The sequence below is a fragment of the Oreochromis niloticus genome, linkage group LG4 (genome assembly GCF_001858045.2).
Source record: "Oreochromis niloticus isolate F11D_XX linkage group LG4, O_niloticus_UMD_NMBU, whole genome shotgun sequence".
In the NCBI taxonomy this organism is placed as follows: domain Eukaryota; kingdom Metazoa; phylum Chordata; class Actinopteri; order Cichliformes; family Cichlidae; genus Oreochromis; species Oreochromis niloticus.
In genome coordinates, this window is record NC_031969.2 from 12100967 (window position 1) to 12115340 (window position 14374).

The following is a 14374-nucleotide window of genomic DNA, read 5'->3' on the forward strand; positions in this document are numbered from 1 at the left end:
ATCTGTGATTAATTTATGACAAGTTAATTTGGCATCAACAGCCTGGTTTTATTCAAGGTCATCTGCTCTAAGAGAAGCTGAATAAATAAAAGTAAGAAGTGCCCGTATTTCCGTGTGATGGTCTTACATGTGCAGGCTCTTCTGGGCCTTAGCGGCCTCATCCTTGGAGCTGTAGCATACCACAGCGTTACCATGTGGCAGGTTGAGGTGGAATGTGATCAGAGGGCCGTGCTGCATGCACAGGGTCCTCAATGTAGAGCCGTCAATCTGGGAGAAGGGGAAAGAAAAGTTGAGTTAAACAGGGAAGGTGACGAGAGGTGAAAAATATGTGAAAAAATGGAAGTAATGATTGTGATAACGCTAACAGAATGAAAGTACAACTACCTGAGGTGTGAGATTTTTCAGAACGAGCCACTGGGTTCTCCCTGAGCTGCTGCTGTCACCCCAACTGGAACCTGTCGATAAATACACCACAGAGTCAATCATCAGCTGGGATAGGATGCTAAAGTTGGTTTTGTGGTCAAGTTGAGGCTGCACAGGAGTGGAGTTGTGCATTTTAAAATTTATCGCAAGCTTCTCTACACAGTCTTGAAATCTTTTGAAAACCAAAAAAAAACAAAAAAAACAAAGTCTGTTCTGCTCATTTCACAGCACAGAATTAAGGTTAAAGGGTGCGCTTCTCTTACCAGGCGTGTATCTGGACTCAGCGGTGCTCCAGCCCCCCAGCCTCAGGGCAGAGCCATCCCAGCCAGAGGAGGCAGGGCTGGGCTTCTGGCTGGTGAGGCCAGGCGGTGGTCTGGAGGGGGCCGCCACAGACAGCGCCTTGGGAGGCAGGGGGACCTTCCAAAGCTCATGAGCTAGGGAGGAGTTTGACACACTGCTGCCGGGAGACCACTTTGACTCACTGGGTCTGGCTGCAAGGCGAGAACAGAAAAACAACCCGTTTAACAAAGATTTAAGTTTAAAATAAATAAATATGGTAAAGAAAACATTTAAACTTCACTAAAGCAGAGCCAAACTACACACGGGAAACACATACCTGAAGTGCTTTGTGCTGTACTGGTGAGGGAACCGCTGTGGCTGGAGGCACGAATGGATGACCAGGCACTGTTAGAAGGCATCGTGGTGTTCAGTGATGAGGATGGCCCTGGAAACATCAGCAGGAGGGGTCAGTGTGGGTCTGTGCTACCATTACAGTTATTGGGAGGGATCTGGCATGTGCGTGGCCTACCGTTGTTCCTGTCCCTGAGGTGGTCTGTGTCGCGGACGGTGTTGATGGAGAGGTTGTTGATGACACTGCCGGGGGTCACATAAGGGTCAGTCTCAGGGTCAATGTTGGGGTAACCTTTCCAAGGCTCCCCGGGCCGGAACTCTGAGGACAAAAAACACATGCAGACGTCAGCAGGGTTCAAAGCAAACACTTTGGGAATTCTGGTGGATTTAAAGGCGTCTGTACCTGGGGGCCAGGTGACAGTGTTTCCATGGGGCGGGGGGGAGTTGGCACGAGGTGGCCAGCCATCGCCCACCGAGCCCATTGATTGGCCGGGAGGACTCAGGGGAGAGGGGCCAGGAGAAATTAAGTCATAGAAGGAGGAGTCCTCCAGACGCAGCCCAGACGACATAGCACCTGTGGGAGAAACAAACATATAAACCATTGAAGCCCGAGTTTAAAGTATGCAGTGAGAAAAAGTGTGGAGATGCTTTAGTCATTTTAAAAACCAATTTTTTTTTCACTGTTTACATAGTAAACATCTCATGGATACCTCCCCCAGAAAGCCAAACAATACCACAGCATGCAGTGTGACAAACTATAAATGCTTTGTCTGTACCAGGTTTGCTGGTCTGCTCCGGAGGGTCGGTAGCCCAAAGTTTCTTCAGTCTGGACTGGGGTGGCTCTTTATAGCTCACTCCACCACCACTACCACCAACACCCATGTCCAGGGGTACATTCAGGTTAGAATTCAAGTCTGAGAAACAGGACAGAAGAGTACATGTCAACAGATAATCAAGAACTCCCTGCATATTTTAAAAAGGTAAAACTAAAAGGTAACCCCCAAGATCTAACCTGCTCATGATCATCTTCTTACAAATCTGAGGTCTTAAGTCTAAAGTAAAAAGCATCACTTCACTCCTACACCCAGTCAAACTAGTTTATGATTAGGGTGCCTAATCTGTAATAACAGCAGTAGCAGTTAACTTACTTAAAGGGAAGTTGCTGAAGGATCCAAGAGTGGCAGCATCCTTCAGTATCTCAGGGGTGCTGTGGGACATGTAGTTATCCAGGTACGGCTTGAGGGGCGCGGCCGGCTTCAGCAGCGAGGGGTCCATGTGTCGTGGTGGCTGCATCAGTGATGGAGATGAACCAATTGGACGTGTCTAAGGACAGAAGGTGCACGGTTAGAGAAAGCAACCAAGGAGCTAAGACCACTGAGACAACGAGTGTAATTTAGTAGCACCCAGACACACACCTGTTCAGTCTGACGTCCCATAGACATGGGTCTCTGGCTTTGAACCTTCTGCTGTTGCTGCTGAATGAGAAGACGCTGGAGAGAAATAGAATAATGTAAACCCATCATGCTGTTAATGTTACAGTTAGGAATTATGGCTCCATTTCTGCCGTGTTGTTTTCATGTTAAAACTAGAAATAAAAATCTAAAGCTATATACTTCTTTTCTGCCGGTATTTACCTGTAATTGGTTGATCTGGTTGATCTGGTTCATCTGGTTTAGCTGTGTCAGCTGGTTGAGAACGGCCATCTGCTGAGGGCCAAACAGAGGGTTCAGACCGCCATTACCTCCCGGGTACTTCAACAGGGATGAAGGAACCTGAACAACAACAATAATTTGGGATTGAGTGTTGGGAAACAATCAGGAGTAAAAGAGACAAGAACTCTGAGTGCGACTTTTGTGCATTTTAATTTTATGTGGGGTACCTGAGCGGACAGGATGGGTGGAGGCACTTGATTACGAAGATTGGGTTGAGGAGGGGGCTGGGACTGGGGGCCACCTCGGCCCTGTGCTACGGTGTTGCAGCCCAACATTGGGTTTACATTCTAATCGGGGGGGAAAAACAAAAAACAACAAAGAAGAAAAATGTAAAACAGTGTAGAAACAACCCTGATAAACAATGAGAATGAATCACACAAGGTTAGACGCTTGTGTGCAGTCAAAGCTTGCCATAAGAAAGAAAACAAACACAAAAAAATCTCCCCCACCATTTGAATATCCCATGACGTCCACTAGAGGGCACACCATTACAACAAGAGAGCTATTTTTATGGATGAGGCTCAGAGCCAACATCAGTTTCTCTGGAGCGGAGTTAAAGTGGGAATTCTCCACCACTATTACCACGGTTGTTGAATTATTCCAGGCATAAGCAGAGCCCATGCTGTGCATAAACATAATTTTTAAACAGGCTACAATCGTTAAAGTTACTAATAAAGCAGCCTGCTGTGGTTATTTTCTCAACCATAACTGCCTGAAAAGGTTTGATCATCCCCCAATCGAAACAAATAATCTCTCTCTGTCTCTGATGTCTTTGGTTAGGACTTCATCACACAGCTGTCCCACACCACAAGCAGTGCTGCGGGAGAACAGAGCATCATTAACCCCCCAGCAGTGCTCTGTGTACACTTTTCTGGTGGAAACACAGCTTTGTATTCTTTGCTGCTCAAAAGGAAGACTGCCACTGGTAGTCTTGCCCCTACCTAAAAATAATGGCAAAGCTTTGGTATTACCCATGTGACCAAGGGAAAATCACTGATTTACTACTTTCTTCACATCAAGTGAAAAATCTTCATATCAAACAGGGAATTTCTAACGTCTCAGGACAACTCTCTCTTCATTCTTCTTCACTCACCTGCCCAGCAGCCCCAGAACTAGAGTGGGAAGCAGACGGCCCAGAATTGAGACAAGAGACAGGCTGAGCAGAATTGGAAGGGGAAAGGCTCATGCTTTGATTGGAGGAGAGTTCATCAGAAGCTGGGATATCGTAAGCAGAGGGTGAAAGCTGCAGAAGCAAGGCCAGGTGCACAGCAGATGGACGGTAAGCACACAGGGACAGGAAGCACACCAGCAGCAAAAGAAGCACAGAGGGGGAAGAAGAAAAAGAAGAAAGTTAATCTTTTTTTTTTTTTTTTTGTAAACCAAAGACAAGTTGAAGGTCGAGGAAAGAGAATCAAATGTGTGAAAATAAAGGAAATAATTGCAGGGAGTGGACAGTGTGGGGAGCAAAAGAGGTACGAGAAGAATGAGAAGCTAAAAATAAGGACGTGATGGTAGAAATGAGATAGCAGGATGAAATAAGAGTTAATAAGAAGCAGCACACTGCGCTAAAGGAAACGCAAGCCAAACTGAGCCGGAACAGTTTGTACAGACATGTGCTTGCTTCTAGTGATAATGATACAACGTGATGAGGAAAGAGTCAAATAAAACACTAGTTTTAGACCAGCAAGCTGCTCTGTATTAAAACCCCCATTGTGAGGCACTGTACAGCCAGAGAGACACTTCATTCTACACCTACCCCACCATAACAGCAGACTAAGACATTGCCAAACCCTTTAAGAGAATCAGTTATTTACCTCAAGCCTACATATACAGCACAGCTCTGGAAAGAATACACCTTCTACATGCAACTCTGCTCATGCTTCTCCATACCTTGTCATAGTAAGAACTGCGATCCATGGTGGACTCCTTGTGGAGGTGGTGCCGAGACCCAGAATTCTTCCCCATAACTCCATTGAAGTCCCCAATACTGCCCATGTCCATACGCTTGTCCTGCACCATCCCTGCTCCAGTCTTAATGGAGTCATCAGGGGAGTCCCTCTGCAAGAACGAAGCCAAGAAAATGTGATTACGGAGACGGAACAGCATAAATCTTACATTCTTTGAATCAGGGCTTATTACATTTGAAAATCCAAACACTTCAGCATGCTTCAATGTAGACATGAGTCATCTGGTGGAAAACTAACTTAACGAGTGTCTCATAGCGAATGGAAAGCATTCCTCTGTACTTACAGCTTCTGTTTTTGCTTCCGAAACACTACTTTCATTAAGAAAGTTATCAATAGCTCCGTGTGTGCTAGAGGGACACAAACACAGGGAATATTTAACTGAATGATTAATAATATTTACAGAGAAGTTCATGGTGCTGAACTGGCTGATGAAGGGTTTCATCCAGGGATCATCCTGTTTGTTGACTGGTTTGTTCATCTGAAACAGAGTGGACAGAGGGGAGCACTGTTAGGACTGCTTTAAAAACTTCTAAAAATAAATAAATAAAACTCCCTCCCTTTATTAAAAGGCCTCATTTTAAATAGAAAAAGGTGCAAAGATGAGATAAACGTACCTTAGTAGAGCTTTTATGCTTGTAGTTCCAGGTGACTTGGTCATGGGATCTGCTGTCCTGTTGATTGTTGCTCCACATGCCGATCTCCACTTCCTCTTCCTGGTCCCAGCTATTTCCCATCTCGTCACTACACCATGTGTCCATGCGCTTGGGACCTGGAGCTATCATGAATGTAGGGAGAGATGTAGAAACTGATTACCAGCAAGTAAATTCACCTCTTTTCTGCCACACTTTAGTCATACCAGACTGCTTATTATTTACAGATGTTGCAATCAGACGTTTGTAGGTTTTGCTTTGTGCTCATACCAGGCTTATGCTGACTGCCCCATCCAGACCCAGACTCCCTGCTATCCCTGCTGTCCCTGCCGTCACCCCAACTGTAGCTGCTGTCATTGGGCTTTCCCCAGGCAGATGTCCCGTTGTCCACAGTCACAGGCGGAGCAGCACTAGGCTCCCCCCACGATGAGGACTCCTTCTGTTGGGGGTATGGCTCACCCCAACCTGAAGGAACAAAGGAGATGATCACTATGAGGGTACAGTTTCTGTGGTGTAGTCTACTTGATGTACTTAAACACTATTTAACATTTGTACAATTCCAATGTTAGGCCAGTGGGAAAGTGGGCTGCATCACATTAAAAGTGCCAAGACCCAACCTATGTTTTCAAATGTACAATAATGCTGCAATTCATATAGATTTCTCCCCACTTAGCTGAAACTAGAGACCAGAGCTTAGAGCAACACTCCCTGGGGAACCCTATATCCACTCACTTATGTAAGCAGTGTTTTTCTTCCACGCTTGTGGATGTGCATGTGTCATTGCAGGACATTATACCCTTTGAAATGTAACAGAATGCATGCTCAAGAAAGTGCACGTATGAGTTCAAAAGGCTCTTGTTACAGCCGACCACCCAGGCCCGTTACTTTCTCCCTGCAGAGGAGACGTTTGGGGAGATGCCAGGGATACCTCCCTGTAAAAATAGGACAGATCATGGGGTGGCCTCTGGCACTGATGTCCTGCATCTGACTTGGCTTGTTCACCACATATGCGCGTAAACACACAAGAGGACAGACTGACACAAACAGGTAGATACATGTAGCCACAAACGAGCACATCACACAAATACACACAAACTGCTAATCGATAACCCCCAATCTATCACTCCATCCCTGTGCACTTGAGTGCATCAGCTGACACAAGGACCCAGAGGAAATTTTAACCAGTGTGTGTTTGCAAGTGAGTACGAATGAGTCTGAGCATCTGTTTTTGTTTGATTACATGTACATTTTGCAACACTCTGAAACATCTAATTTAGCTACATTTATTGATCATTTCCTTTCAATGACCAGACTTTTTACTTCACTAGGTAATAACTGAAATTAAGATGAATCAAGACCCATAAATTATTTTCTCAATGCAGTAGCTAGGGAGAGGGCCCCACCCTTCCCAGACATCCACTTAGCGCCTCCAGTTAGCTCACTAAACCAGAAACCTTGAATAACCCTAACAGCCCCCTCCTTTTCTCCTCCCCCGGCCCCTTCCACAGAATAGCTCCCCTACTCGTTTTAGTTTTCCCATCTCACATTGGAACCTGTCCTATTTCCAAGTCAGCAGACCATCTCCTCTGCTACTCATGGTCTCTCTCTCTTTTCCTGAAACCCATCAAAAGCCTGCGTTTCTACAGCAAGCACAATTGGCGGGTGAACAAGAAGAGGAGGGGGGAGGGAAGAGGAAAAAAAAGGCGAATGAGAGAAGAGAAAAATCGATGCTCTTAGCATTCCAAAGGGATGACTCAACTGGCTTTTCAAAAAGCCTTCAACACAGACAACACTGTAGGGAAAATGGGAGGGAATGACTGTACGTGTTTGGTCTCCAGCCATGCTTCTGTGTAAATTGGTGTATGCCTTTGTATACATTTGTGAGTGAGTGTATTCACACTGGCTTTGCTTGCACTTTCTCAACCCTTTTAGGACTTCATTTCTATCCATCTTAATGAGAGTCTGGGTTAGCCTTGTTCCTCTCTTACAGTCTCCATGACAAGGTTTGCACTTCTACCACTTTAAATACTGCCCCAGGCTCCTGACGTAGGGTGTTAAATCACATTAATATATTTTTTTAAAAGACAATCTGTGCGAGAACCTGCAAAACATTTTGATGAGAAGTTTCCACTCTGGCCAAAATAAACTGGAATATGTGATTAATAATATATGCTGTAACCTGGCAAACCACATTTTTGTGTGAATAGACGACACAATGAAAAAGTGCGAGTCTGTGGTGTACCGATGTTTCCACCTGCTTTAATGTTGTCTGGGCACGTGCATGCATTCTTCTATGCACAGTCCTTTCCTGTTTTCACAGTCAGGAATATAAAAGCTGCAACTGTGCGTGAGTATTCATACGGGTGTGCAAACATTATCCAACCTACCAGAACCGGAGCTTTTGTCCTGGTTAACATGCTGCATTGACGTGTGGGTTGGGTGGGACTGGTGGGACTGGTGCTGAGGGGACGGGCCCACAGCTTCCTGGTCTGGTTGACCAGTCCTGTTCCACATGTTGACAGACCCACCGCTGTATTTGCCTAGGAGGGAAAATAAATACAATTTTATCAGCTGAATTTATTTAATTATTTTTTTAAGTGGAAAGAAAGCAAGTCTTTGTTTCAACTTGTGTCGAAAGGGCAGACTTGAAACTATAAATCAGTTTAAATTGTGTTGACAGGCCAAGTAAAACCAGACTTGCGGCAAATAATTCCCATGGCAACACACGCCATTTGGTTGCTTAGGAAGAAGGGAAAGGTGTGGGAGCGATAGAGCTACATCGATTTCGAGTTTTGAGATTTGTGACATTTGGAGTGTACAGTTAGTGTGCATGTTCTGTGCTTGGTGTGTAGTCTACTTGTTTGATTTTGTTGTGCGTCAAAACAATGAGGCGACTACTGAATGTCACAGATGCTTGCCAAAAACCAACCAAAGGCAGATTGAAGATAAGACACACCCTGGAAGTGGACGGGAAATGGTTTTTTTTGGAGTGGCACAAATAATTTGTGTGGCATGTTTTTGTGACACATGGTTGTTTTGTAAATAGTTGTACACAACAAATGCCTGAGACAGTGCCTGCAATTTAATGCAAACAGTTGCATTTAATTTTGTTATTTGCAAAACTTGTACACAAGTTTTTGAAATCTACTGTTTATATTTGAATTTCAAGTCTTAAAAACAGTTAAACGTGCTTGTGGTTTTTACTTTCTTACTTGGATTTTGTGGTTTTTTTTTTCTCTTGAGGTTTTAGGTCCATTGTGTTAGAATAGTGTCAAAAAAAGAAAAACTAAAGTCAGACCTGAGGCTTTCTGAAAAGACTGATCCCAAACAAGGGAAGTTAAACTGTTTTAAAAGGTGAAATATAAATCTAAAAATCAAAAGTAATCAGTGTCATCAATTATAGGCTCGAACCCAGCAGGTTATGCAAACTTGCTGTAAAGCGAGTTTTTACCTGGGTCTCCCCAAGCTGCAGTTCCATCATCAATCTCCATTTTTCGGCGGATGGACTCTGGAGAAGGTTCTTCCCACCCAGTCGACACTTCCTCCTTCTGACCTACTGTGGGCATGGGGCCTCCCAGCCAGCCTGTGATACAAATAAATGAGTGAGTCATCAACCCTCCTCCCACTATAAAGTCTTTTCTAAACAGTGTCAAATCTCTTACAAAGTTAGCATTAGATGCAATAACTACCTGTGGGCTTGTTTTGACCTTGGCTGCCTCTGGACATGTTGGATTCAGGACCTTTTCCCCACTCGTTAGAGGACTTAGGATTGGGCTCACCCCAGTTCTGGCCTCCAGTGTTGTTCTTCGATGGCTCAGCCCAGCCCTGAGTGGTACTCTGAGGTTTGGGTTTGAGGACTGGCTCTCCCCAGGTGGAGCCTGGATTTGGAGTGCTCACGTCTGGAGTATTTGATCCACCGCTCCCCACCCAAGTGTTACTGCTGCTGGTGTTGGTACGGCTCGGCTCGCTCCAACATCCAGAACCAGACCGGTCACTGTCGCTATCCCAACCTACTGAGCCTGCGCCTTTTTGGGGCTCTCCCCAGTGGTTGTTGGAGCTTGGTCTGGTGGTTTCTCCACTGGCACCCCAGGTGTCACTTGCATTTGCACTGCTGGAACCCCAGCCCTGCTGTGGTTTGGAGGTATTACTCCAGGTACTGGATCTAAAACAAACAAAAACATGGGTTTACCTGAAGCCTTTAAAAATATGCCCAGCTCTAAAGCTCCCCCTCTGTCTTTCTTGTATATTTATTTAATTTGATCAATTACCTGTCATCTTTGTTAATGTTGTTGCTCCAGGTGTTGCTGCTGCTGTTATTACCCTTGCAGCTGGCTCCATCATCCCAGCCGCTATGCCCAGCTCCTCCATTCAGTGGGCTTTTGCTGTCCCAGCCAGAAGTTGGTTTCTGCTCTCCCCAGCCAGAACTTCCTGTATCTACGCCTGAGCTACCTGGCCCACCCCCCCAGCCTGCAAATACAGGAAAGATGCATGACTTTCTGTCCTTGAATGATCTAATTTTATTCTTAATAAGACTTTTAAGAATAAGAATTCCTGCACATGGAAAATGAGATCCATACACATTATGTCCTCTTACCTCCAGATGTCTGGGAGGGAGCTGCCGGTGTCGTTTTGCCCCAGCCGGAGCTTCCACTACTAAGCTTTCTTTCATCTCCCCTGGTGGCCTGGTTCTGATTGTTATTTGGAGAATTGACATCCCAGGCAGTGTTCTGCCGTATGGGCGTCTGTCCCCATCCAGTGTTGGACAGGACCCTCGGGTCCACTTCAGCCCGGACCAGAAGTGATAGTACTGATGCAGGATTGGGACTTCTTCTGCTCCTTCCCCCCTTTGTCTGGATGCTCTCTCTGTCTGAGCTAGAACGGCCTCCGGAGCTCTCACCGCTTCCCTCGCTTCCCCCAGAGCGACCCCAGCCTCCAGTGATACTCCCCAAGCCATGGCTTCCACTGCCTCCCACTGCTCCTCCCATTCCCATGGCGTCATCCTCCAGGCTTTTCCAGCCATTGTTAGAAGAGCTTCCTTTGTGACTTCCAGCATCTGAAGGGTTGTTACTAGGCGTTGTGGAAGACGACGATGAGGACAAGGACGCACTGCTCCCCCAGGGGCGAGGTATTGCTGCTGGGGGCCCCATCGTCGTTTGGTTGCCATTTCCTGCTGTTTGGCCTGTAGAGCCAAGAATCTGATTTGAGCCAATGCCGCAGGACAAGTTGCTCTGAGGCTGGTTTGGGGTGTTGGTGGGCCCCTGGTCCCAGCGTGGGGCCCCAGTGTTATTGTGGTTATTATTACTTTTATAAGCAGCAGTAGAGGGGATTTGGGGGTTCACAGTGTCTGCATTTGGGGGGCCCTTGTCTACAGGGTAGGTAGCTGCGCCCCAAGGCGTACCGAATGCCCCACTGCCCCCCAGTTCTCCTTGGGGGTGCTGGGGTGCTGACGAGGGGTTTCCATTGGCCAGCGGACCCCCGGTCCCTCCTCCAATGGAACCCCAAGAACAATCCCCGCTGAGTTGGGGTGAGGCGGTAGAGTTTGGTGGACTAGAGGTCATTGTGGCATTAGTAGTAGTAGTAGTAGTATTCATTGTGATAGTGTTATTTGGTCCATTGGATTCAGTGTTAAGGTTGGTAGGCTTTAGACCACCATTTCCACTGTTGCTGCTTAATGTACCATTATTCACCTCGCTGTCTTCCATCATACTGCTGTTGTCTGGAGCTGCCATGCCGCCCCAGCCCAGCAATGGGGCCTGCTGGGGAGCCATACCCAGTTTGGAACCTATCCCCTGAGCCTGTGGAGGCCGTTGGCCCTGGGATGCTGGATTTGGGATTGAATTTTGTGGCCAGGCACCATGGTTGGCATTTGGGTTTAAAGTGTTTGGGTTTAACCCTCCATTGATGCAGGGGGTGCTTCCACCAGTGGGGATCACATTGCTGCCTGAAGGGGTGCCCCATACACCACCGTTATTGACAAGCTTGTTGTTGTGGTTGCTCATGTTATTGCTGCCAATACTGTTGGACCCAGCCATGGAGTACTGTGAGGGCTCAGACATGTTATTTCCATTATTTGCACTGCTGATGGTTTCCATACCTGCGCCAACCACCTGATGACTGTTGCCATTGCCGTCTCCGTTCATTGAAACGCTGACCATCATGGCAGCATTCCCCAAAGAAGAGGTGGGGGAAGAAGCTGCAGATGACGAAGAAGCATTTGCTGACATCATCATCACTGTTGTAGCAGCAAGAGCAGCAAGATTTCTCTCTGAGCCGATTGAGGAACTAGAATCTGCGTCCATGCATTCTGATGCCGACTCAGGGTCTGATCCTGATCCACAGCCGGAAGAGGAAGAAGAGGAGGAGCAAGAAAAAGATGAGGGAGGCCAGACGGAAGAGCTGGTTGAAGAAGGGTTATTGGGGGTGTCGGTGCTTCCGTCTACTAGGGCTTTGCCCCAGTTGCTGTTGCCGTCACTGCTGCAGGGAGAGCCAGACGACCAGGGGGGAGGCTCATACTGCGAATCCAAGCCAGGATGATCCAGACCTGGTGAGAGATTGGAGAAACAGAAGATACTGTTTGAACACGGAAAAAATAAAGAAAGTTCCTAATTAGTCAATCCAAAACACAGCATCAGTAACATTTACTAAATTTAAAAAACTGAGGATAATTAAAATCCCTCAAAGTTGCCTACATATATATTTATTTATTTAAATTCCCCTCCAAGCTTCAGCTGCCCTACTGTTCTGGATGTGCTCACTGCCAGGGCTGAGCTTGGACACAGCTGCCACCATTTTGTAACCACAGCAGGACCCAAAAGCGTGCCAAAGCAATAAAACTTGGATTCAGTAAGGTGGAGGATGAGCATCAGCAGGAGAGAAGTGATGGAGGGAATAGGGGAGACGGCAACAGAGTGTGAAAAGAGGAAATATGGAGGGGAAAAAAGGGGAGCAGTTGGTAAAGGAAATGAAGTGGTGGCAACTTAAATTATTCAGACTTTTAAACCTTTTTCCCACCCAAAATATAATAAAAAGACTTTTAAATTAGACCTGGCATGTTTCTAAAATTAGACTGCCTAGAAAAATGCTATACAGATTTCTGTACAAACACCCATTGAGTCTCAGATGTGAGTGGAAAAGCTACAGAAAGTCACTTTACTGTGCAAAGAAATATTAAAAACAAAGATTTTATTTAGCCACAAACAGGCTACCAAAGATTTTGCGATGGCACAAGATGGCACATCGGCTCAAGAAGGCACCTCAGCACTGTTTTCCAATATGAATCAGAGCTTTCAACATTCTTCATTTAAAACAGCGGCTGCCCTTTTCTAGCCATGTTTCTTCACCAGATGCCTGAACCTCAGAAAAAAACAAAACTAACCTGCTAATGTGCGAGTCTCTTTAACCAAACGGCTGCCCACTTGGTCTAACTTAAAAGTCTCTCACACATAAAATGGTTGCCAGCTCTCACTGCTTATCGCGTTTGCTTGCCAAGTCTTCTTTTCCACCCTTTGACACCCACCTTCTCTCTCATTCATCTCCCTCTCTGTCTCTCGTATGTCAGAAATAAAATTATCAGCCAAGGTCAAGTCAGACTGAGTCTAACTCATCTGATGACTGCTCAGAGACTAAAGAAGATACTTGAAGGAGGACTGAATTGCAGAAGACTGAGTATCAAAGAAGACCATGTGTAGTCACCTGTTTGATTAGGGGAGTGGCTGACGGAATCCCGAATGGGAGCCATGCCTGGAAACAGAGAGGAAAGACTGTCAAAAAGGCTGAGGGGCAGAAAACAGAGCAGAGAAAATGTTAGAAACAGTCATGGCAAACAAAAAGTGAAGAGGCAAGCAAAGGGAAAAGAAAACAGAGTGTAAAAGTAAGAGCTTAAAGTAAGACGAGTGCAGAAGGATTAGTGGTCAGATGCTGTTTTCTGAATCTAAGTTAGCAGGTAAAGGTGGTTATCCAGCTCAAAGGAATTAAAACTCCCCATTCAGGGTCTTAGCAAAGATAAGAAAATAAGTTGGTTTTTAAAATAATACTCAGGATGTTTTTCTTTTAGTGCTGGTAACAGAATGACTGACGATCTCTAAATAGCACCAAATAATCTTATAACATACATTTTTGTTGGATTATAACCATTTTTTAGAAATGAATCATCATTGGATGCAGATGAGGACAGCCGCCACTGAATCAATTACAGCCTTTGTTTCACAAATCCTCATTTTGGCAGAACAAGAGCTAAGACATCAGGAGCCATTTAAATATAACAGCATAATCGTTTTCTTGCTTTATTTAAGAGAGACAAGGCACTTATGTCTGTTAAGCAAGTGACATCTGCTCCCTTTTCCTTCTCTTCACAGGTTACCTATAAGTGCCGCTGGTGGCTGTGACACCTGGCTGGGCAGGAGGGCGTCCCCGGGCTGACTGGAGAACAGGTGACCTCTGGATCCCAGGTCGAAACAGGGGAGGTCAAACGTCAGAGCTCAGAGAGCACAGCCTCAAGGGTCTGAGGTGAAGAGGCAGGGCTTGTCAGAGCGGGCAGCAGGCTGATCAGCCCCCCTTGGCATCGCTGAGGACTGTACGTGTGTGCGTGTATGCTATGTGTGGGGAGGGGAAAAGGGGGGAGGTGGAGTAGAATGAGGACTCTGTCTTGACTTGGTATGCTCTGGCACTGCAGGAACAGAAAGAGAGAAGAGGAGAGAGAAAAATGTGTGAATGCTACAGGATATATCCATTTTAAATCATTTCAAAGAGACTCAGTCAGCAACTGGTAGGGATGGGAATTGATTATCAATATATTAATATTGATAAATTAGTCATTCCAATTTCATTATATCTATTTTTGATTGCCACTGGATTGTCATTGGCTCCTTTTTGAGAGTAACCACCATTGCTAAGCAGCAATAAAGAAATTCATGCACGTTAATTGCATGTTGTGGGTCAAATGTTTGTTGAGCTATTTCTCTTCTTTGTTGTGATCAGTGAAGGAGTCATTACT

At 45.8% G+C, this 14374-nt stretch overlaps 1 protein-coding gene across 5 annotated transcripts in view; it reads right to left on the reverse strand.

The window, feature by feature from the left end:
• LOC102082268 (trinucleotide repeat containing adaptor 6A) overlaps window positions 1-14374 on the reverse strand; it is a 57974-nt gene that overhangs the window by 5968 nt on the left and 37632 nt on the right. For 3 of the 5 annotated variants that reach the window (XM_025906851.1, XM_025906850.1, XM_025906852.1), the window contains exons 4-26: window positions 13742-14047; window positions 13075-13122; window positions 9977-11923; window positions 9651-9849; window positions 9072-9544; window positions 8834-8965; window positions 7770-7922; window positions 5653-5847; window positions 5347-5507; window positions 5133-5210; window positions 4656-4823; window positions 3859-4008; window positions 2933-3052; window positions 2688-2825; window positions 2469-2543; window positions 2202-2376; window positions 1830-1967; window positions 1457-1627; window positions 1232-1372; window positions 1040-1147; window positions 687-914; window positions 385-455; window positions 128-267 (exon numbers count right to left, since the gene is read on the reverse strand). In XM_025906851.1, the coding sequence (XP_025762636.1) occupies window positions 128-267; window positions 385-455; window positions 687-914; window positions 1040-1147; window positions 1232-1372; window positions 1457-1627; window positions 1830-1967; window positions 2202-2376; window positions 2469-2543; window positions 2688-2825; window positions 2933-3052; window positions 3859-4008; window positions 4656-4823; window positions 5133-5210; window positions 5347-5507; window positions 5653-5847; window positions 7770-7922; window positions 8834-8965; window positions 9072-9544; window positions 9651-9849; window positions 9977-11923; window positions 13075-13120 (5207 nt within the window). In that variant the 5' untranslated portion in view covers window positions 13121-13122; window positions 13742-14047. The remainder of the gene's footprint in view (window positions 1-127; window positions 268-384; window positions 456-686; window positions 915-1039; window positions 1148-1231; window positions 1373-1456; window positions 1628-1829; window positions 1968-2201; window positions 2377-2468; window positions 2544-2687; window positions 2826-2932; window positions 3053-3858; window positions 4009-4655; window positions 4824-5132; window positions 5211-5346; window positions 5508-5652; window positions 5848-7769; window positions 7923-8833; window positions 8966-9071; window positions 9545-9650; window positions 9850-9976; window positions 11924-13074; window positions 13123-13741; window positions 14048-14374) is intronic. The other 2 variants (XM_025906853.1, XM_019358415.2) reach the window with 2 other exon arrangements.